The sequence below is a fragment of the Mytilus trossulus genome, chromosome 4 (genome assembly GCF_036588685.1).
Source record: "Mytilus trossulus isolate FHL-02 chromosome 4, PNRI_Mtr1.1.1.hap1, whole genome shotgun sequence".
Taxonomy (NCBI): domain Eukaryota; kingdom Metazoa; phylum Mollusca; class Bivalvia; order Mytilida; family Mytilidae; genus Mytilus; species Mytilus trossulus.
In genome coordinates this window covers 88,212,007-88,227,437 of record NC_086376.1, presented here as the reverse complement: position 1 = coordinate 88,227,437, position 15,431 = coordinate 88,212,007, and the positions used below count along the sequence as shown (strand labels likewise).

At 32.4% G+C, this 15,431-nt stretch overlaps 1 protein-coding gene across 1 annotated transcript; it reads left to right on the top strand.

The window, feature by feature from the left end:
• Positions 1 to 3,743: 3,743 nt before the first annotated feature.
• On the top strand, positions 3,744 to 14,280 carry LOC134714274 (uncharacterized). Its single transcript, XM_063575510.1, has 8 exons — positions 3,744 to 3,877; positions 7,485 to 7,508; positions 8,370 to 8,474; positions 9,223 to 9,323; positions 10,166 to 10,271; positions 11,837 to 12,010; positions 12,523 to 12,683; positions 14,081 to 14,280. Exons 1-8 carry the CDS (start codon positions 3,805 to 3,807, stop codon positions 14,177 to 14,179), a joined length of 843 nt encoding a protein of 280 aa, XP_063431580.1. The 5' UTR covers positions 3,744 to 3,804; the 3' UTR covers positions 14,180 to 14,280.
• Positions 14,281 to 15,431: the final 1,151 nt, after the last annotated feature.

Genomic DNA, 15,431 nt, shown 5'->3' with positions numbered 1-15,431 from the left:
TAACGGATACTGAACTAGAATTTACATTAAATGTCTTCACGATCCGGTACTAGAGCTTCCACGATCGTTTAGCAATACTTGACCACCGTTACATAATTCACGATCATTTTTCTCGTTAAACCGGAGGACACCCGTGGAAATGTAAAACAATACAATCAAGACAAATACTGACGGCCTGATTTATGTACTTGACAATGAACGGAAAACATGTATGATGTACAACGAAAACCCGTTATTACATTTTGGTCATGACACAGATACTAGACTTGTTCTCGTTCGCAATAGTCATAGATATAGGAAGATGTGGTGTGAGTGCCAATGAGACAACTCTCCATCTAAATAACATATTTAAAAAAGTAAACCATTTTAGGTCAATGTACAGCCTTCAACACGGATCCTTGACTCACACAGAACAACCAGCTATAAAGGGCCCCAAAATTACTAGTGTAAAACCATTCAAACGGCAAAACCAACGGTCTAATCTATATTATATATAAAAAAAAAGAGAAAAGAGAAACACGTATCAATTACATAAACAAACGACAACTACTGTACATCAGATTCCTAACTTAGGACAGGTGCAAACATTACATATATAGCGCATGACTATCATCTGAAACCTGGAACATAGAACCGGGAACTAGGATAAGACATATACATTCGCATCAATCAATCCGTTTGTGATGGTAATCATAGAACATGTGTATTTTTGATATCGGCAATTGTTCCTCGAATACCCTACTTAAGCAGGGTTTGTGTTTTAACCAATCCCGCATAATTATTGAAGATCATACGATGTGAACATGCGTGCGTGTTATGTATCAGTAAAAATATGTCAATGCCATTCAAAACATGAAAGTGTGACATCTCTGAGAAATGGAAACTTGACCATTTGAATCCTAACATCATCGTGTTTTTTTATATATATATTCTAGTTTTAGTCGTCCATTTGTATTACTTTTAAGAAAGCTCCAGATATAAAGCTTACGTTTTGGTTTTAGTGGTCATTGATGTCAAGTCAACTAGATATACGAGTTGCAAACACTCTTACTATTGTGACATAAGTTGTTGAGATGACATCGTCACTATACGTGTATCTGGAATGTAATTTTTAACCAAATAACTTGGCAAGATAATGTTTTGGTCAGTGGGAAGGTTGTTAATGCATACTGATTCATATAAAGAAAAACCAGTCGTCCATTAAAGATATGTTTCAAAATATGTTCTTACTTTGCCTCTGAATAAGAACATGCGATTTCTAAGTCTAATTAAGCATTCAAAACATTATATCACCGCAGCTATTTATTAGGTTATTAGGTTATAGATATTTCATATCTTTTGTACAGTTTTGTGGTGTTTTGTAAATTATACCATAGCTTTTGTTGAAAACCCCGGCATTAACCTCACGAGACGAAGTCGAGTGAGGTTGCCGAGGGGTTTCGTCTCGTGAGGTTAATGCCGGGGGTTTCAACAAAAGCTATGGTATAATTTACGAAACACCACAAAACTGTACAAAAGATATGAAATATCTATAACTTATTAGGATTTATACTCGGGTTGCACTCCCATAGGTTACATTGTACAGCTATAGGTTAAAGTACAGTTATATATACTAGTACTACACTATAATTAACTATATGTTGTGTGTACTATATATTTACTACGATCATTCATTCAAACATTCATTCATTCATTCTTTGACGGACAGACTTTATTCTATACTACTCTGCACGAAGTTATTATGCTTACAACCCCGCCACGTTTACTAGCACTATAAATCAAGGGGTACAATCAAAATCACGTGATGGATATACACACACCGGAAGTAACAATCGAGCAGACCGCTTGAAAGGTAAGTAGTCGTATTTACTTGTTTATATCAATAAAATGTTATAAATAAGGTAGTTCACCGAATGTATCTACTATCTAGTTTTGAAATACACAATTATCCTTGCTGGAAAGCGTGCAGTTAATGCTAACACTTCGACACAGAAAATTTGGAACTGTGTCGAAGTGTTTGCAATAACTGCACGCTCTCTAGAAAAAACAATTGTGTATTTTAAAACTACATACTATCCGACATTCGGTGTGCCAACTTATTAATTAAAGTTTAATTGATATAAACAAGAAAATGCAACTTCTAACCTTTCAAGCGGCGAGTTCGACTGTAACTTCCGGTGTGTGTATATCCATCACGTGATTTTGATTGTACCCCTTGTAAATACGGTGAACTCGCACTAATGCGAGTTTTACACACTTACGCACGCTACATAATGGTAATATCCTACTTTATTTCTACTTTCAGATAAGCACATTTTCTTTTAGGCCATATCATGCATGTACTTATAATATCTAATTCATAGTTCAATTTATAAAGAAACTTTGAAATAAATGTTTATTAGAATTATGTACTTTCAGTGTGAATAAATGGTTTTGCTACATCGTTATTCGTCACAATATTCAACGCCCTAATGATAAGACCAAGTGGCCATATTACCCTGTGACAATTATTTCATATCTCGGGAGTTATTAACCGCTAATTCTGGGTCTAAATATGAATAATATATCAATATTCTAGTTTCGGTCAAAAGCTTCTTAGAGCTTGTGTTGCTTATTTGTACTCATGCCGAATCCAAATAAAGTTTTCTTATCTTAACTCATCTTATATATAAAGATGGATCGGCTTAGAATAGCGAAGAAAGGTCGTTTACGGATAGCGAAGATAAGTCGGCTTAGGACGTCTATGCCGGTAGGTCAGTGAGTTCATTGAACAAAATACAATGTTGAATTTAGCTTTAGGCCATAATAAATAATAGGTTTGTTTGCCCAAACGCTACCTACCCAGAAAAAAGCTGCCTACTCAAATTCTTTTATTGTCCTGATTTGAAGAAGTTTTTTTTTAATCAAATAGGCATGAAGACTAATAAACATCTGAGACTTCAATTTCTTTTTTTGAATAAAAAAAAAAAGAAAATGCCTACCTACTTACCCACTGTCTCAACCTTTTGGTAGGGTTTGGGCAAACCAAAATATTTTTAAGTGTGGCCTTAAATACTTTAGTAATGATGTAGTAATTTCAAACAAGTGATATTTTTGTACCAAATATTTACAGTGTTAGATTAGTGATTCAAATTTGGTATACCAATGTTGTACCTCCATAGTGTAAATCTATACATGTGCTAACATACTACATTGTATGATACTTTTTTTTCATCATGCACTGTAGTTTATTTTATAATAATACAAAAAGTAAAACTCTGACGGGTCTGAAAAAAACATGCATTTACATGAAAAACAAAACAAACAAAAAAACAATTAGAAGAAAAAAATATTTATCATTTTACTTAAAAGATAAATATCTTACTGGACTGCTACAAAATCACTGTAGAAAATGCGTGTACCTAAAACTAATTTCACATTAAAAGTACATAATGATTACTTTCAGCTTAACAAAATGTACTTTCTTTTCGAGTTTTAATAGTTCTTCCTTATTTTAGTACATTTTCAGTACGTAAAAACATCTATAGTACCACTATAAGTACACATGCAAAAATAGTTGAGAAGGCCGTTGTTTTTGCCAAATCGAGATGTGAAGGTCGTTTATACCAAGAAAATCTTGGAACAATTTAGAGTTGGCTAGTACTGTACCGACTTTTAATCTTATCTCGCTTTGTTTTAATTCTACTTTTCAACGTTCTACATAACATTCTATTAAAGGTCAATAACAACCACTGATTAAGCTTATGATTGACTATAAAAGATAATAATCAAGAGTAGCTCATCACAAATACATTGTTATTCAGAATGAAGGCATCTATTCTGGTGGTAGTGCTGGCTTTCTGTGCCATTCATTGTAATGGATTCTTATTTGGACAGGGTAAGCATTTGATTTGGTTATTTATCTGAAGCAATATTTGTTTTGCATAATAATAACTAAATTTTCCCGGAATACCAGAAAACATGAAATGAATTATTCACTGTGTAAGACTAAGGGCGTCAACTGGAAATGTTGTCTTTCGGGTACCATCTAGTTCATTTTGGTTAGACAAGTTATCCAAAGCATATTGTTTTTGCATGACAAAACTGACTTACAGTGATATGCAATGAAGTTTAGCATTTGATAGTTCATTGATAACATTCTGGCGTATCATAAACAAACAACTTGTAACGTCTCATTTCATTGGCCATAGGATTTAAATACAACAGCAATGTAGTCAGTCTAGTCAGTGTGCACGTGAATTGACACAGGTGACCGACAATGGAATTTACTATGTTACTACGAACGCAAAAACAATGATTTGTATAGTTTACAAACCTTTGGCCAAAAGATTTAAATAAATGTTTTGCTAACTTCAAATAGTGGGTTCGAAAAAGTATACTGATATTCTAAGTTCTTTATGCATGCAGCAACTCAATTATCTTGTACCCGGCATGATGAGAAATATAAGGATAAAATAAAATACACGTGCCGCTTTTATACGGATGAATAAATGAACCACTTTTAATTTTTTTCATACCTACGATAGGTTACAATCCTTACAATGTCGTAGTCACTTAATATAAAGTATTTCATAATACTGATCCTGCTTTACAATAATTAATTATGGGTTGCACTGACATTCCTCCTTTATCATTTTCATGCTAAAACATACACACAGTAGCTACCATAAAAGGAGGAAGTTGTTCCCCAAAGATAGAAACAAAATATCTAATAGTATCATTTGTGCACCTGAATGAATTCAGTGAAGATTATTTCTTTCACATGTTTGGAACTAAATAAATATTAATACTTGTGAGAAATGTCGTAGTTTATAAGGAACAACTCCCGTTTGAATTGTTTTTGCATTGTCATTTCGGGGCCTTTTATAGCTGACTATGCGGTATGGGCTTTGCTCATTATTGAAAGCCGTACGGTGACCTTTAGTTGTTAATTTCTGTGTCATTGTGGTCTCTTGTGGAGAGTTGTGGCATTGGCAATCATACCACATCTTCTATATTACATATAAATGTACTGTTTTCGATTATGAATGGGTGAATATTTAATTTTTAAATTTATACTGTAACAATAGAGTTGCATAACATTGTTGAACAATCCGCTAAAGTATATGTAGTATGTATTCGTATTTGAAATAAAATACGAAACGAAACGTGTATGATAAACTGATAAAAAAAATATCAAAGAAATTAAGGATGACTAAATGTATGTACAAGATGAAACTCACCTTTTTATAAATACATTTAAATGATTTAATGAATACAGACATTGTTTGTTTCTATTCACATAACAACGAAAACCCGTTATTACATTTTGGTCATGACACAGATACTAGACTTGTTCTCGTTCGCAATAGTCATAGATATAGGAAGATGTGGTGTGAGTGCCAATAAGACAACTCTGCATCCAAATAACAATTTATAAAAATAAACCATTATAGGTTAAAGTACGGCCTTCAATACGGAGCCTTGGCTCACACTGAACAACAAGCTATAAAGGGCCCCAAAATTACTAGTGTAAAACCATTCAAACGGGAAAATCAACGGTTTAATATTTACAATATATAATTTACGTTCGTTTTTTCAACCGAGAATAGCAAAACCTCATGAATTATATCGTTTGTATAAACTTCATTTAATTATCCGCTGTGCCATGATTGGCCATCTCCATTTTTTCTTAACAAAGCGTGTTACATGTTATGAATTTACTTACAATTTCGGAATTTATTTTTTTCCTTCAAGTTAATGGAATCAGAAAAAAAATCACTATTCTATGAAGAATATCTTAAACTTTGCAAACAATATGAAAAGTGTTTGTAGTAAAGTATACAGTTTCATTTTTCAAGTACAACGTTAATTCATCGAGTCCATTGAGTAAAAGAGAAGGCAGGATAAGCAACTTGGGTGTGTCAATGAAAAAAAATATGTGAATTGATTTTTTTTTTATCCTACATTAAACTTTTGATGTCGTCCCTTGATTAAGAGAAGATATTTAAATTGAATTTTTTAACTTTTAAGATTTTAAAGTTTAAACTTTACTACCAATTAATTGCAGAAAATTATAAAACAAATGAATTTCACATTAAGCTAGAATTGTGATTAGAATCATGTATGCGAATACGACGATGGAAGCTTTAGACGACCTTGACCAGCTACGTGAATATTAATCAGTCCATTCAACGTTAAAGTACGTGTGTTCTATTTTTGCAGGTGTGAGGTCGAAGGTTTGAATTGACCAATGAAAACGATCGTTCCTTAGAGAGTTAATCTAATAAAGTTTGTTTGTCTGATTATGTCGCACGACCTATCGCGAAGCTTGGCCGCAGTTGGGTATAATTTGGTAAAATTTAACAAACTACATATGATTCTGAATAACATTGAAATGTTCTTGAAATAGCTAAAGTGTTGAAATATGTTCAACGTATATGTATAAAACTTTTAAGGTTGCACTTTGTAAATACAGCTGTTTCTCAAACCACGCCTCTTTTTGGGGAGATACAGAATATTCATAGATAATCAATTTTGTTTACATACTGGTTCTCAGTTATGATCTCTACGTTTCATCTCATAGAGACATAACTTGAGAATGTTACCAGTAAATATACATATATGTATATTGTTTATATTAAAATCTGTGGTAATCCTTCAGTCGAGGCATGGTTAGTTAAGACATTTAGTGTTAGTTTAAACTCTTAGAAGTTAGGTGCATATAAACGTTGAAAATATGCCACACAGCATGCATAACATATGTACAGTCCATATGAAACTTTCCATTCAAGGATATGATTGTTTTTTCTTCAAAACTTCGTAGTATAGTGGTCCAGTTTTAGCCGTTAAAGGAGTCATATGGGAAATTACATTGTCATTATTTACAGAAATACAACCTTAAAAATCTTAAATCTTTTTATAAGTGTTGACGCATGTATCATTTTGAATCTGTAACTGAAATAAAAATCTAGGAAATTGCTCCTTCCGGTTTCGACGTAGTTTTTATTTCTGATAAAGAGGTACATGTATATGGCTGTTAAAATGGCATTTTGGCTTTAGAACAACTAAATGATTCTATAGGTGAAGAAAAGAACCAACATTTCAAGTAATATTCCCTTATCATTTTAAATTATTACGGGGAGCTTTTTGTGAATGCTAGTTTGAACGATATTGTGTAACTATGTATTTATATATTATTGATTTATAAACTATAAGACTGTCATTTGTAAAACAAAAAAAAGTTTTCCTCCTACTTATGTGACTTTAAGCAAACAAAACAGTTGGTCTATTATGTAAATTGGCTTCAGTCTCGCCTGCGGTGTGACGGTTATTGCTTCATTAAAATTTAATTTTCATTACGTTATAATATATGATATTTTACGATGCAAACAGGACTTTTTATAAGGTCAAAATAAAATAGGAGGTCAATTAGTAACGGCACAATAGTCAAATAATAGCAAAATATTGAAGATTTCAATTTAAGTTTTCTTTTTCTTTTTTAGACGGCACATGGGATAACCTTAGAGGTATTTATTACTGTTCTGAATGGAACTTTATACTCATTATTCGCCTACAAAAGTGCAAAATTTACTAATCCAACAAAAATGTATGACACCTCAATTATGACATACCTAAAGATGTTCCAAACAAAACAAACCAAGTGCACACATAAAGCGTCAAAATCAGCAAAGTATTTATGATATTAGAATTGAACATGTAATAGTCATTCTCCTTAAAATATCACACCAAAACCAAGAAAAAACGGGTTGTATATTTCCGATAAGTATAAATACATGATATATAAGGCACTAAGGTATTATTTTTTACAGATCAGATAAATTATTTATAGTAAAGGATCCTACAAGTAAATGTAAGATACAGTCACAGAAATAATTATATTTAAAAGTACGTCTGAGCCAGTGACAACTCTACAACATATTTATCCATCGGATCACTAGCAGTGATGGTGATATACAACCAATGTGTACATTCTGTATAAATATACAGAATAATTATATAACCTTAGCAAATCTACCAAATCACATTACAATCTAGAGGTACTGTTCAATGGAAGATGAACCAAAGCCACTTTAAAACGATAGTGGTGACCTATAGTTGTTGAAATCTACAATGTACGTGTGTGTTTGTCGCCTATGGACAATTGCTTAACGGGAAAGCATACGTCAACATCTTTTTAATATATATTATGAAAATAAGAATATATTGTTTCATTGAAGTAAAAAAAAAACACAAAACAAATAAAGATCTGGTACCGACATTATAAACTGTTTCTGTATACGCTCTTTCATTAAGATTTTTTTGTAATATCAATAATAAATAATTAGCTTTTAGAACATATAATATTAACATTCAAACTTGATTTTCAGTTACATGGGGAATAAACCCATTCGGTAGTATGAACTTTGCAGCTATGCCACTAACAGAGGCCGATGCTAAAGCTAAGGGATTCCAAAAGATATCAGACTGTGGAGGTATGTTATCAAAACATTGCTAGCTAAATTGACTTCTTATTGAGATTAGATTAACTAGTTTTGCAACAGATATTCTGAATTCCTATGGGAACAAATTGTGCTTCTCTTCTCAACAAACCTTTCTTTTATTCAAATGAGTAGATTTCACATATAGGCTTAACCAATAAGTTAGCATTTTCCGTTTCGTTAATTTTTGTATAGGCGATGTCCTCTCACTGAATAATGTTCAAATTTTGGTGACTATGTTGATCGCATTAAGCTCATCGATACTTGAAATGAAGAAAACTACAGGTGGAATTCGGTCTGCATATTTTCTTTTTCTGACATATATTAATTGACAACGAGGTTCGGTTGAGATCTGAAATTTTCAACGAAAGAAGTGACTTATATTTTTCATTGTTGAACATCATTCTTATGCAACACATGCACACGGATTATATATATTGCACTGGGAACATTATTTACATTCATGAGCATACTTTTTTCCAGAAGGCAATCATAATTTAACACATGATTGCTGCTTACATTGAAGATCTAGTAACAAGAATTCAAAATGTTGAGAGTCCAGTCTAGTCAAAGGGGATTTATATGTTTATTTCTATATAATTATCATTGTATAACTTAGTCTAAATTAGAATTAAGTTATATAATGTAATTGTTTTTAATGATTGGGGAACTTAACTAACTTTAGTTTCTATATGCTCTTTTTTCTTCTGTATAATTTTAGAGGTTTTTTTTCTATTCACAGATTCGAGTGGATTACATGGTCGTCGATATGTAAAAGACAACGACATGGCTCTTATTTTAATATATGACGTACAAGGATATATAGCTGGAATTTCTGCTGCGGTATGTAATTCAGGAACTTCTTAAACAGAGAGAGAAACAGAGAGAGTTCCTAAGTCATACACAATCATCAAGGCAAAAAGAAATTAAGTTAAAGTGTATACAGCAAGATTTCATATTTAACACTAATAGTCCTACAGTGGTTAAAAATCAAATTAAAAAAAAAACCACAGCGTTTGCTTTAATAGTTATCAAAGGTACCATGATTATAATTTAGTACACCAGACGCGCGTTTCGTCTTCATAAGACTCACCAGTGACGCTCAAATCTTATTAAAGTCTTTATCTATAAGAAAAAAAGTTCAGTGCACGCGGAGTAATTAAAATATGTTCATATTCATATATTCAACTATGTGCATACCAAATTTCTAATTCATACAACGTCAAATCTCAAGTCACACTACCTGCTGGAATATTTATTCAGCAGGAAACTTTAATTGTTCCCGTCATTGAGAACTGAATTTGCACTAACATACCAAAAGGCAATTAAATTAATTAGTTGAAGAAGGCTTGGTAACATTATGGCCAAAATATTAATGTTCACCTGCTTAACGTCCAGAGTCATGGTCAAAACAAAAAGTACACTACCACAAAATCCGAAGATAGAGACAATAGGTGATTAAAGGAGTAGATTTTCAAGTATTACTTTTTTTTCTGTAAACTTATTAAAATATTCGATAAGAATATTTATTACAGCAATTTTGACTTGTTTGTTGTTAATCAAAACGTATGCAATTCTCTAAAATTAAAAGCCCGATGAGTTTATTCTACAATTGTATTAAATTCTTTGCATACCACTGTCACTGCGCAGGCTTAATTTTGAAAATTTCATTTATGTTTTATCAGGTCTCAAATAGTCTTGCAAATGGATTTCCATCATCCTTTCTGAAGAATCATCCATTTGTATTGTCTGGCAACAACTATCATATTTCAGCATATTTCGTCAATCCTGGTAAGTATAAGATCCCGTTTAAACGGGCAACGAAATGGAATCAATCTTTATTTGAATCGATCTTAAAAAGACCAGTTCGTGTTTACATTGCGCAAGCAAGATCGGTTGAGATCTTATTTAATCCATAATAACATAAAAAGAACCGGTCTGACCTTAATTTCCTATCTAAATATAACAAAAACCTGAAAACAAATATCGATCTCTAGAAGTAGACTTTTTAAGTCCGATTGAAGATCGATCTTATCCGTTTTCACTGAATCAAAGATTGATCGATCTTTTTTGTAAGTGTAAACGGGGGTAAGTCAACCTATTTTCGTTTATATATAAACTAAATATCGTAGGAATATGGACAGGTAAACATTTATTTCAGCTGTCTAATTAGATTTATATAAGAAAACAATTCTAGATATAAAAAGGTAGCAGACCAAAAGAAATTACAGATCTTATCATAATGCTAGCATGTTAAAGGTTTCCTTTTCTTGCTTTGTTTGTTTAATTTGTATTAGAGTTGGATCAATCATTTTTATTGAGATTGACATAAAAAAAAAAACACATTATATACAGGCGAAGTTAAACTTGTATACATTATATGGCTTATTGTTCGCTAGCTTGAGTCTGATTACATTATATTTAAATTTGATTGAACATTTTCAAATACTCAAATTTACCTATATATAGGATTAATTCCGCCTTCTTATATTGTTTGCATATGTCAAACTTAAGTACAATGCTAGAGCAAAATTTAATACAAACAAAGCAAGCAGGAAAACCAAACCTTTAACTTGCTAACATTTTTTAATAATGATGTTATTCTTGAACATTAACGTTTGCCTAATACTATATTGCGAAAATGATGAATGTTTTCAGCTATCGTAATCGTTTAATTCCTTGGTTTCCTCAATACAATAATCATAATAATACCTTACGAAGTGTACATTACTGCCATGAAAGATATTTCACATGCATACTACCCGGACAGTTTATATTTAACTAAAAAGTGAAATCACAAAAATAATGAACTTAGAGGAAAATCTAATCGGAAAGTCCATAATCACATGGCAAAATCAAACAACAAAACACTTCAAAAACAAATGGGCAAGAACTGTCATATTCATGAATTGGTGAACCTGGTTTTATAGCGCTAAACCGCTAATATATCTTTCGGATAGTAAATCATTTAGGTAATAACAAACTTTTACTAAGATAAATAATGTTTATTGCAATGGTAATTTCCTGATAATTTCCGAAGAGTGTTATGACTAATAGAACTAGTAATTATGTATTAATGTATAATATATTAATAGGTGTTTATTATAGAGATTTTGGTTTATGCTTTAAGGTTCAATATTTTCTAAAATACTTTAACAATACCGTTAAATGTTATTTTTTTCGTAAGTTCCTTATTTATCAGCGCTCCAGCACTATTATTGGGTTGTTATATATTTTGGCGCTATATTTTAGCAACGAGCACCACCAACGACGCAATAATAATCAAAATGAGTTTTAGTTGCAGTTAAATGTGTACCGTTTATGATAATTATCAAATATGATATTGTCTTTCACAGCGATCATTTGTACGACTGGTAGATCAGCAGCTGAATATAAGCAACAGGGAGTTGGAACTGACCTTTACATCCAGAACGGAACAGACCCTATTACAAATGCAATCAAAATCCCCCATGACCAGAGTGATATAACATCTACTCAATGGACAGAGGGAAAATGCTTCCCGTCAATGGGTATGACAAAATATAATCGTTTTGAAAGATACCGACTATAAGGTGCATATTCGGCTAAAAACTTTTTAGATTGGTCGTGTAGAGACTTTTCGTTCTTTATCCTAAAACGATGCTTCAACCATAGCTGGCATATAAAATTATGGTTTTACTTCTTTTGGCTATAAACGATTTCCGCAAAGAAAATTTTCATATTAAAACCAATATTTGTTTCGCATGCGCATGAAATCCATATCGCGATGCTTTAATAAGATTTTGAATTTTACGCATTGTCTATACAAAGTTTTTTTTCTTGGACTAGACAGACAAATCTATTCCTGTGTATATGTGCTTTATAAATATTTTGATATTAACGTCACTGATGAGTCTTATGAAGACTAAACGCGCGTCTTGCGTACCAAATTATAATCCTGGTACCTTAAATAACTATTATAAGTAGAATCTTGTGAAGATAGAAATGAAACAGAATAGACTAAGTAGCAAAGTACTAATACATTATACCAATTGTTTTACAGGTAAACATTACTGGTTCAACGTCAGAAAAGATATGAGTTGTGATGAATTTTGGCCAGTGTTTCTATTGTATAATGGTGGTAAACTCAATGCTTTTGGTTGGGCCATGCAAGCAGATCTAACTTCACCAAGAGTTGAACATCCACCAAAGTCAACAATTTCTGTATGTACTTTACAACCATGAATTATTATGCTACTTTAAATATTCGTGTTATTGATAAAGCAAAGAAGAACAAGAATTGTCATTGCACTAAAACAAATTTCAACTAAGAGACTCAGTGATGGAAAATGTTACACTTAAACTTCGTTTGAACAATAGCGGTGTTCGCGAACATTATAATACCTTCAGCCAATGTCGGGCGTGTTAGAAAAGAATTTAACCGCGATATGTTATTCTTATCTGCGTTTGGATTCCCTTATATTTCGTCGTATGGATGACAAATCTTATGTTGTCATTGTTATATGAAAACGTGTTTCGACGTAGGTCACCTAGATCACGATGTACTGTAAAAATCCGCTTGTGTTTTTCTGAAGATTGTTTGTCGATTTCACGATGCCTCTTAATTTTATTAAGTATCATCGGGGTTATTTTTTTCTTGCTCTCAGTGGCATATACCTTACAATCTTTTCACGTTGATTTATAGAATCTATGCTTATATTTTTTTAACTAACTTATCTTAATGAAGCCGAACACGACCCTTACACTCATAATTGCACAAATATAAATATTTATCCCCGGCTTAGTATATATCTAGGATTTTGATTGGTTAACGCACGTCGTTACAAAACCCATAGCCCCTGGGTGTTGCTAACCCATATCCCCGGACGTTGCTAACCATTATCCCGGGGAAATTCACGCAAGTTTTCCTTAGTTCCATGATTGCTCCTTGTGAAATATTGAATTCTATAGATTATCCATGATGTTTGTAATTACATATTTAATTCTTTAACGATTTTGTCCTATTATGCCGATCATTTACACTCATTTCATTAAATGCATCACTTGACTGCCACATTTTCAAGGAATTGGACTACTGACCAAGCTATGCAAATGACCCACATTGACGTCAAACCATCTATGACGTAACTCTCACAACATTAAGCGCCAAATTTGACTCAATCCAGTTTCTCTGTCTCCGCATTAAAAACGACTTATATTTTACTACCTGTAGGGTTCTACCAAAGGTAGTAAGTACCCTACATCCCGTAAAAAATATGTAAAATTTCCTAATTTCAATAAAACTTTTTTAGATAATGAAAAAAACGTTGTTTTCACGTCACACTGTGTACCCGAATTTCCATAAAACTCGCCCGATTCGGACTAAGACCGGGGATAAATCCGTTATCTACGTTCATATCCGTAGATATGGATATTTTAACACCCTTCAGTATCCTGTACACCCTTCGGCTACGCCTCATGGTGTACTGGGGTACTTCAGGGTGTTAAAATATCCATATCTACGGATATGAACGTAGATAACTTATAATATACGTGTTTAAATACGCTGAAAAAAAATATGTTAAGGAAAATCTAACTTTATTTATGATTTATTATTACAGGCATTCATGAACCCACCACCAGACTGCATCTACAAAACTGGAACATTGTCTACTTTACATATTTATCTGACCAACAACCCAGCTATTGATACATGCTAAATGAAGTGTAACACTTAAAAACACAAAACTGTATAATGTCGGTTATTAGATATTTTTGATATAATCATAAAAATAAAAAAAATAAAAATATGTTACTTAAAGGACAATATTGTAAAGTTTTGATAACATTGATCGATGTAGATCTTCCATCTTTATTGAAATCACTCAAAATTCATGATGTTGTAATCAATAATCAGTTATGACGGTATAGCGACACACAGCGTCCGTGATTTCGATCCCTAAACGGCTTCCAAATACTTCAAACAATATTTTCACAAAACATATTGTATATATAAAAAATATAAGATGTGGTATGATTGCCAATGAGACAACTGTCCACAACACATCTCGTCTTTATGACAGATTTAAACAGAACCTGGTCTTCATAGAGTGACGTGTCTTTCTGGGGACTGTTGTTTTGTAAGCTTGTCCTAAACCGTAAAGAATCCTCGGATACGTACTGGTTTTGGTTCTTTTGTGTGTTGGCAGACATAAAAAAAAAAGACAAACAATACATTATCGGCTCCTGACCTAGAACAAACAATACATTATCGGCTCCTGACCTCATGATAATACGTTATACAGAAACAGGCCTAGGGACGACCGATACTTGGAATTTGTCCTTAGAACCATTCATTCATATCTAAATGTTGGTATATCTCATATAAGCTGGAAAAAATCATTTTCATCACTTTGCGTCCGTCGTTAGCTTTTGATAATACGTTATACAGAAACAGGCCTAGGGACGACCGATACTTGGAATTTGACCTTAGAACCATTCATTCATATCTAAATGTTGGTATATCTCATATAAGCTGGAAAAAATCATTTTCATCACTTTGCGTCCGTCGTTAGCTTTTACAAAAACTTCTCTGAAACTACTGGGCCAAATTAAACCAAACTTGGCCACAATCATCATTGGGGTATCAAGTTTAAAAAATGTGTGGCGAGGCCGCCATGGCTAAAAATAGAACATAGGGGTAAAATGTATATTTTGGCTTATAAATCTGAAACCAAAGCATTTAGAGCAAATCTGACATTCGGAAAATTGTTTATTAATTATATGGTTGTTGGGTTGCTGAGTTGGCAATTTTAAGGAAATTATACCGTTTTTGGGCTATTATCTTGAATATTATTATAGATAGAGATAAACTATAAACAGCAATAATGTTCAGCAAAGTAAGATCAACAAATAAGTTTATATGACCAAAATGGTCAGTTGACCCCTTAAGGAGATATTGCTCCTTATAGG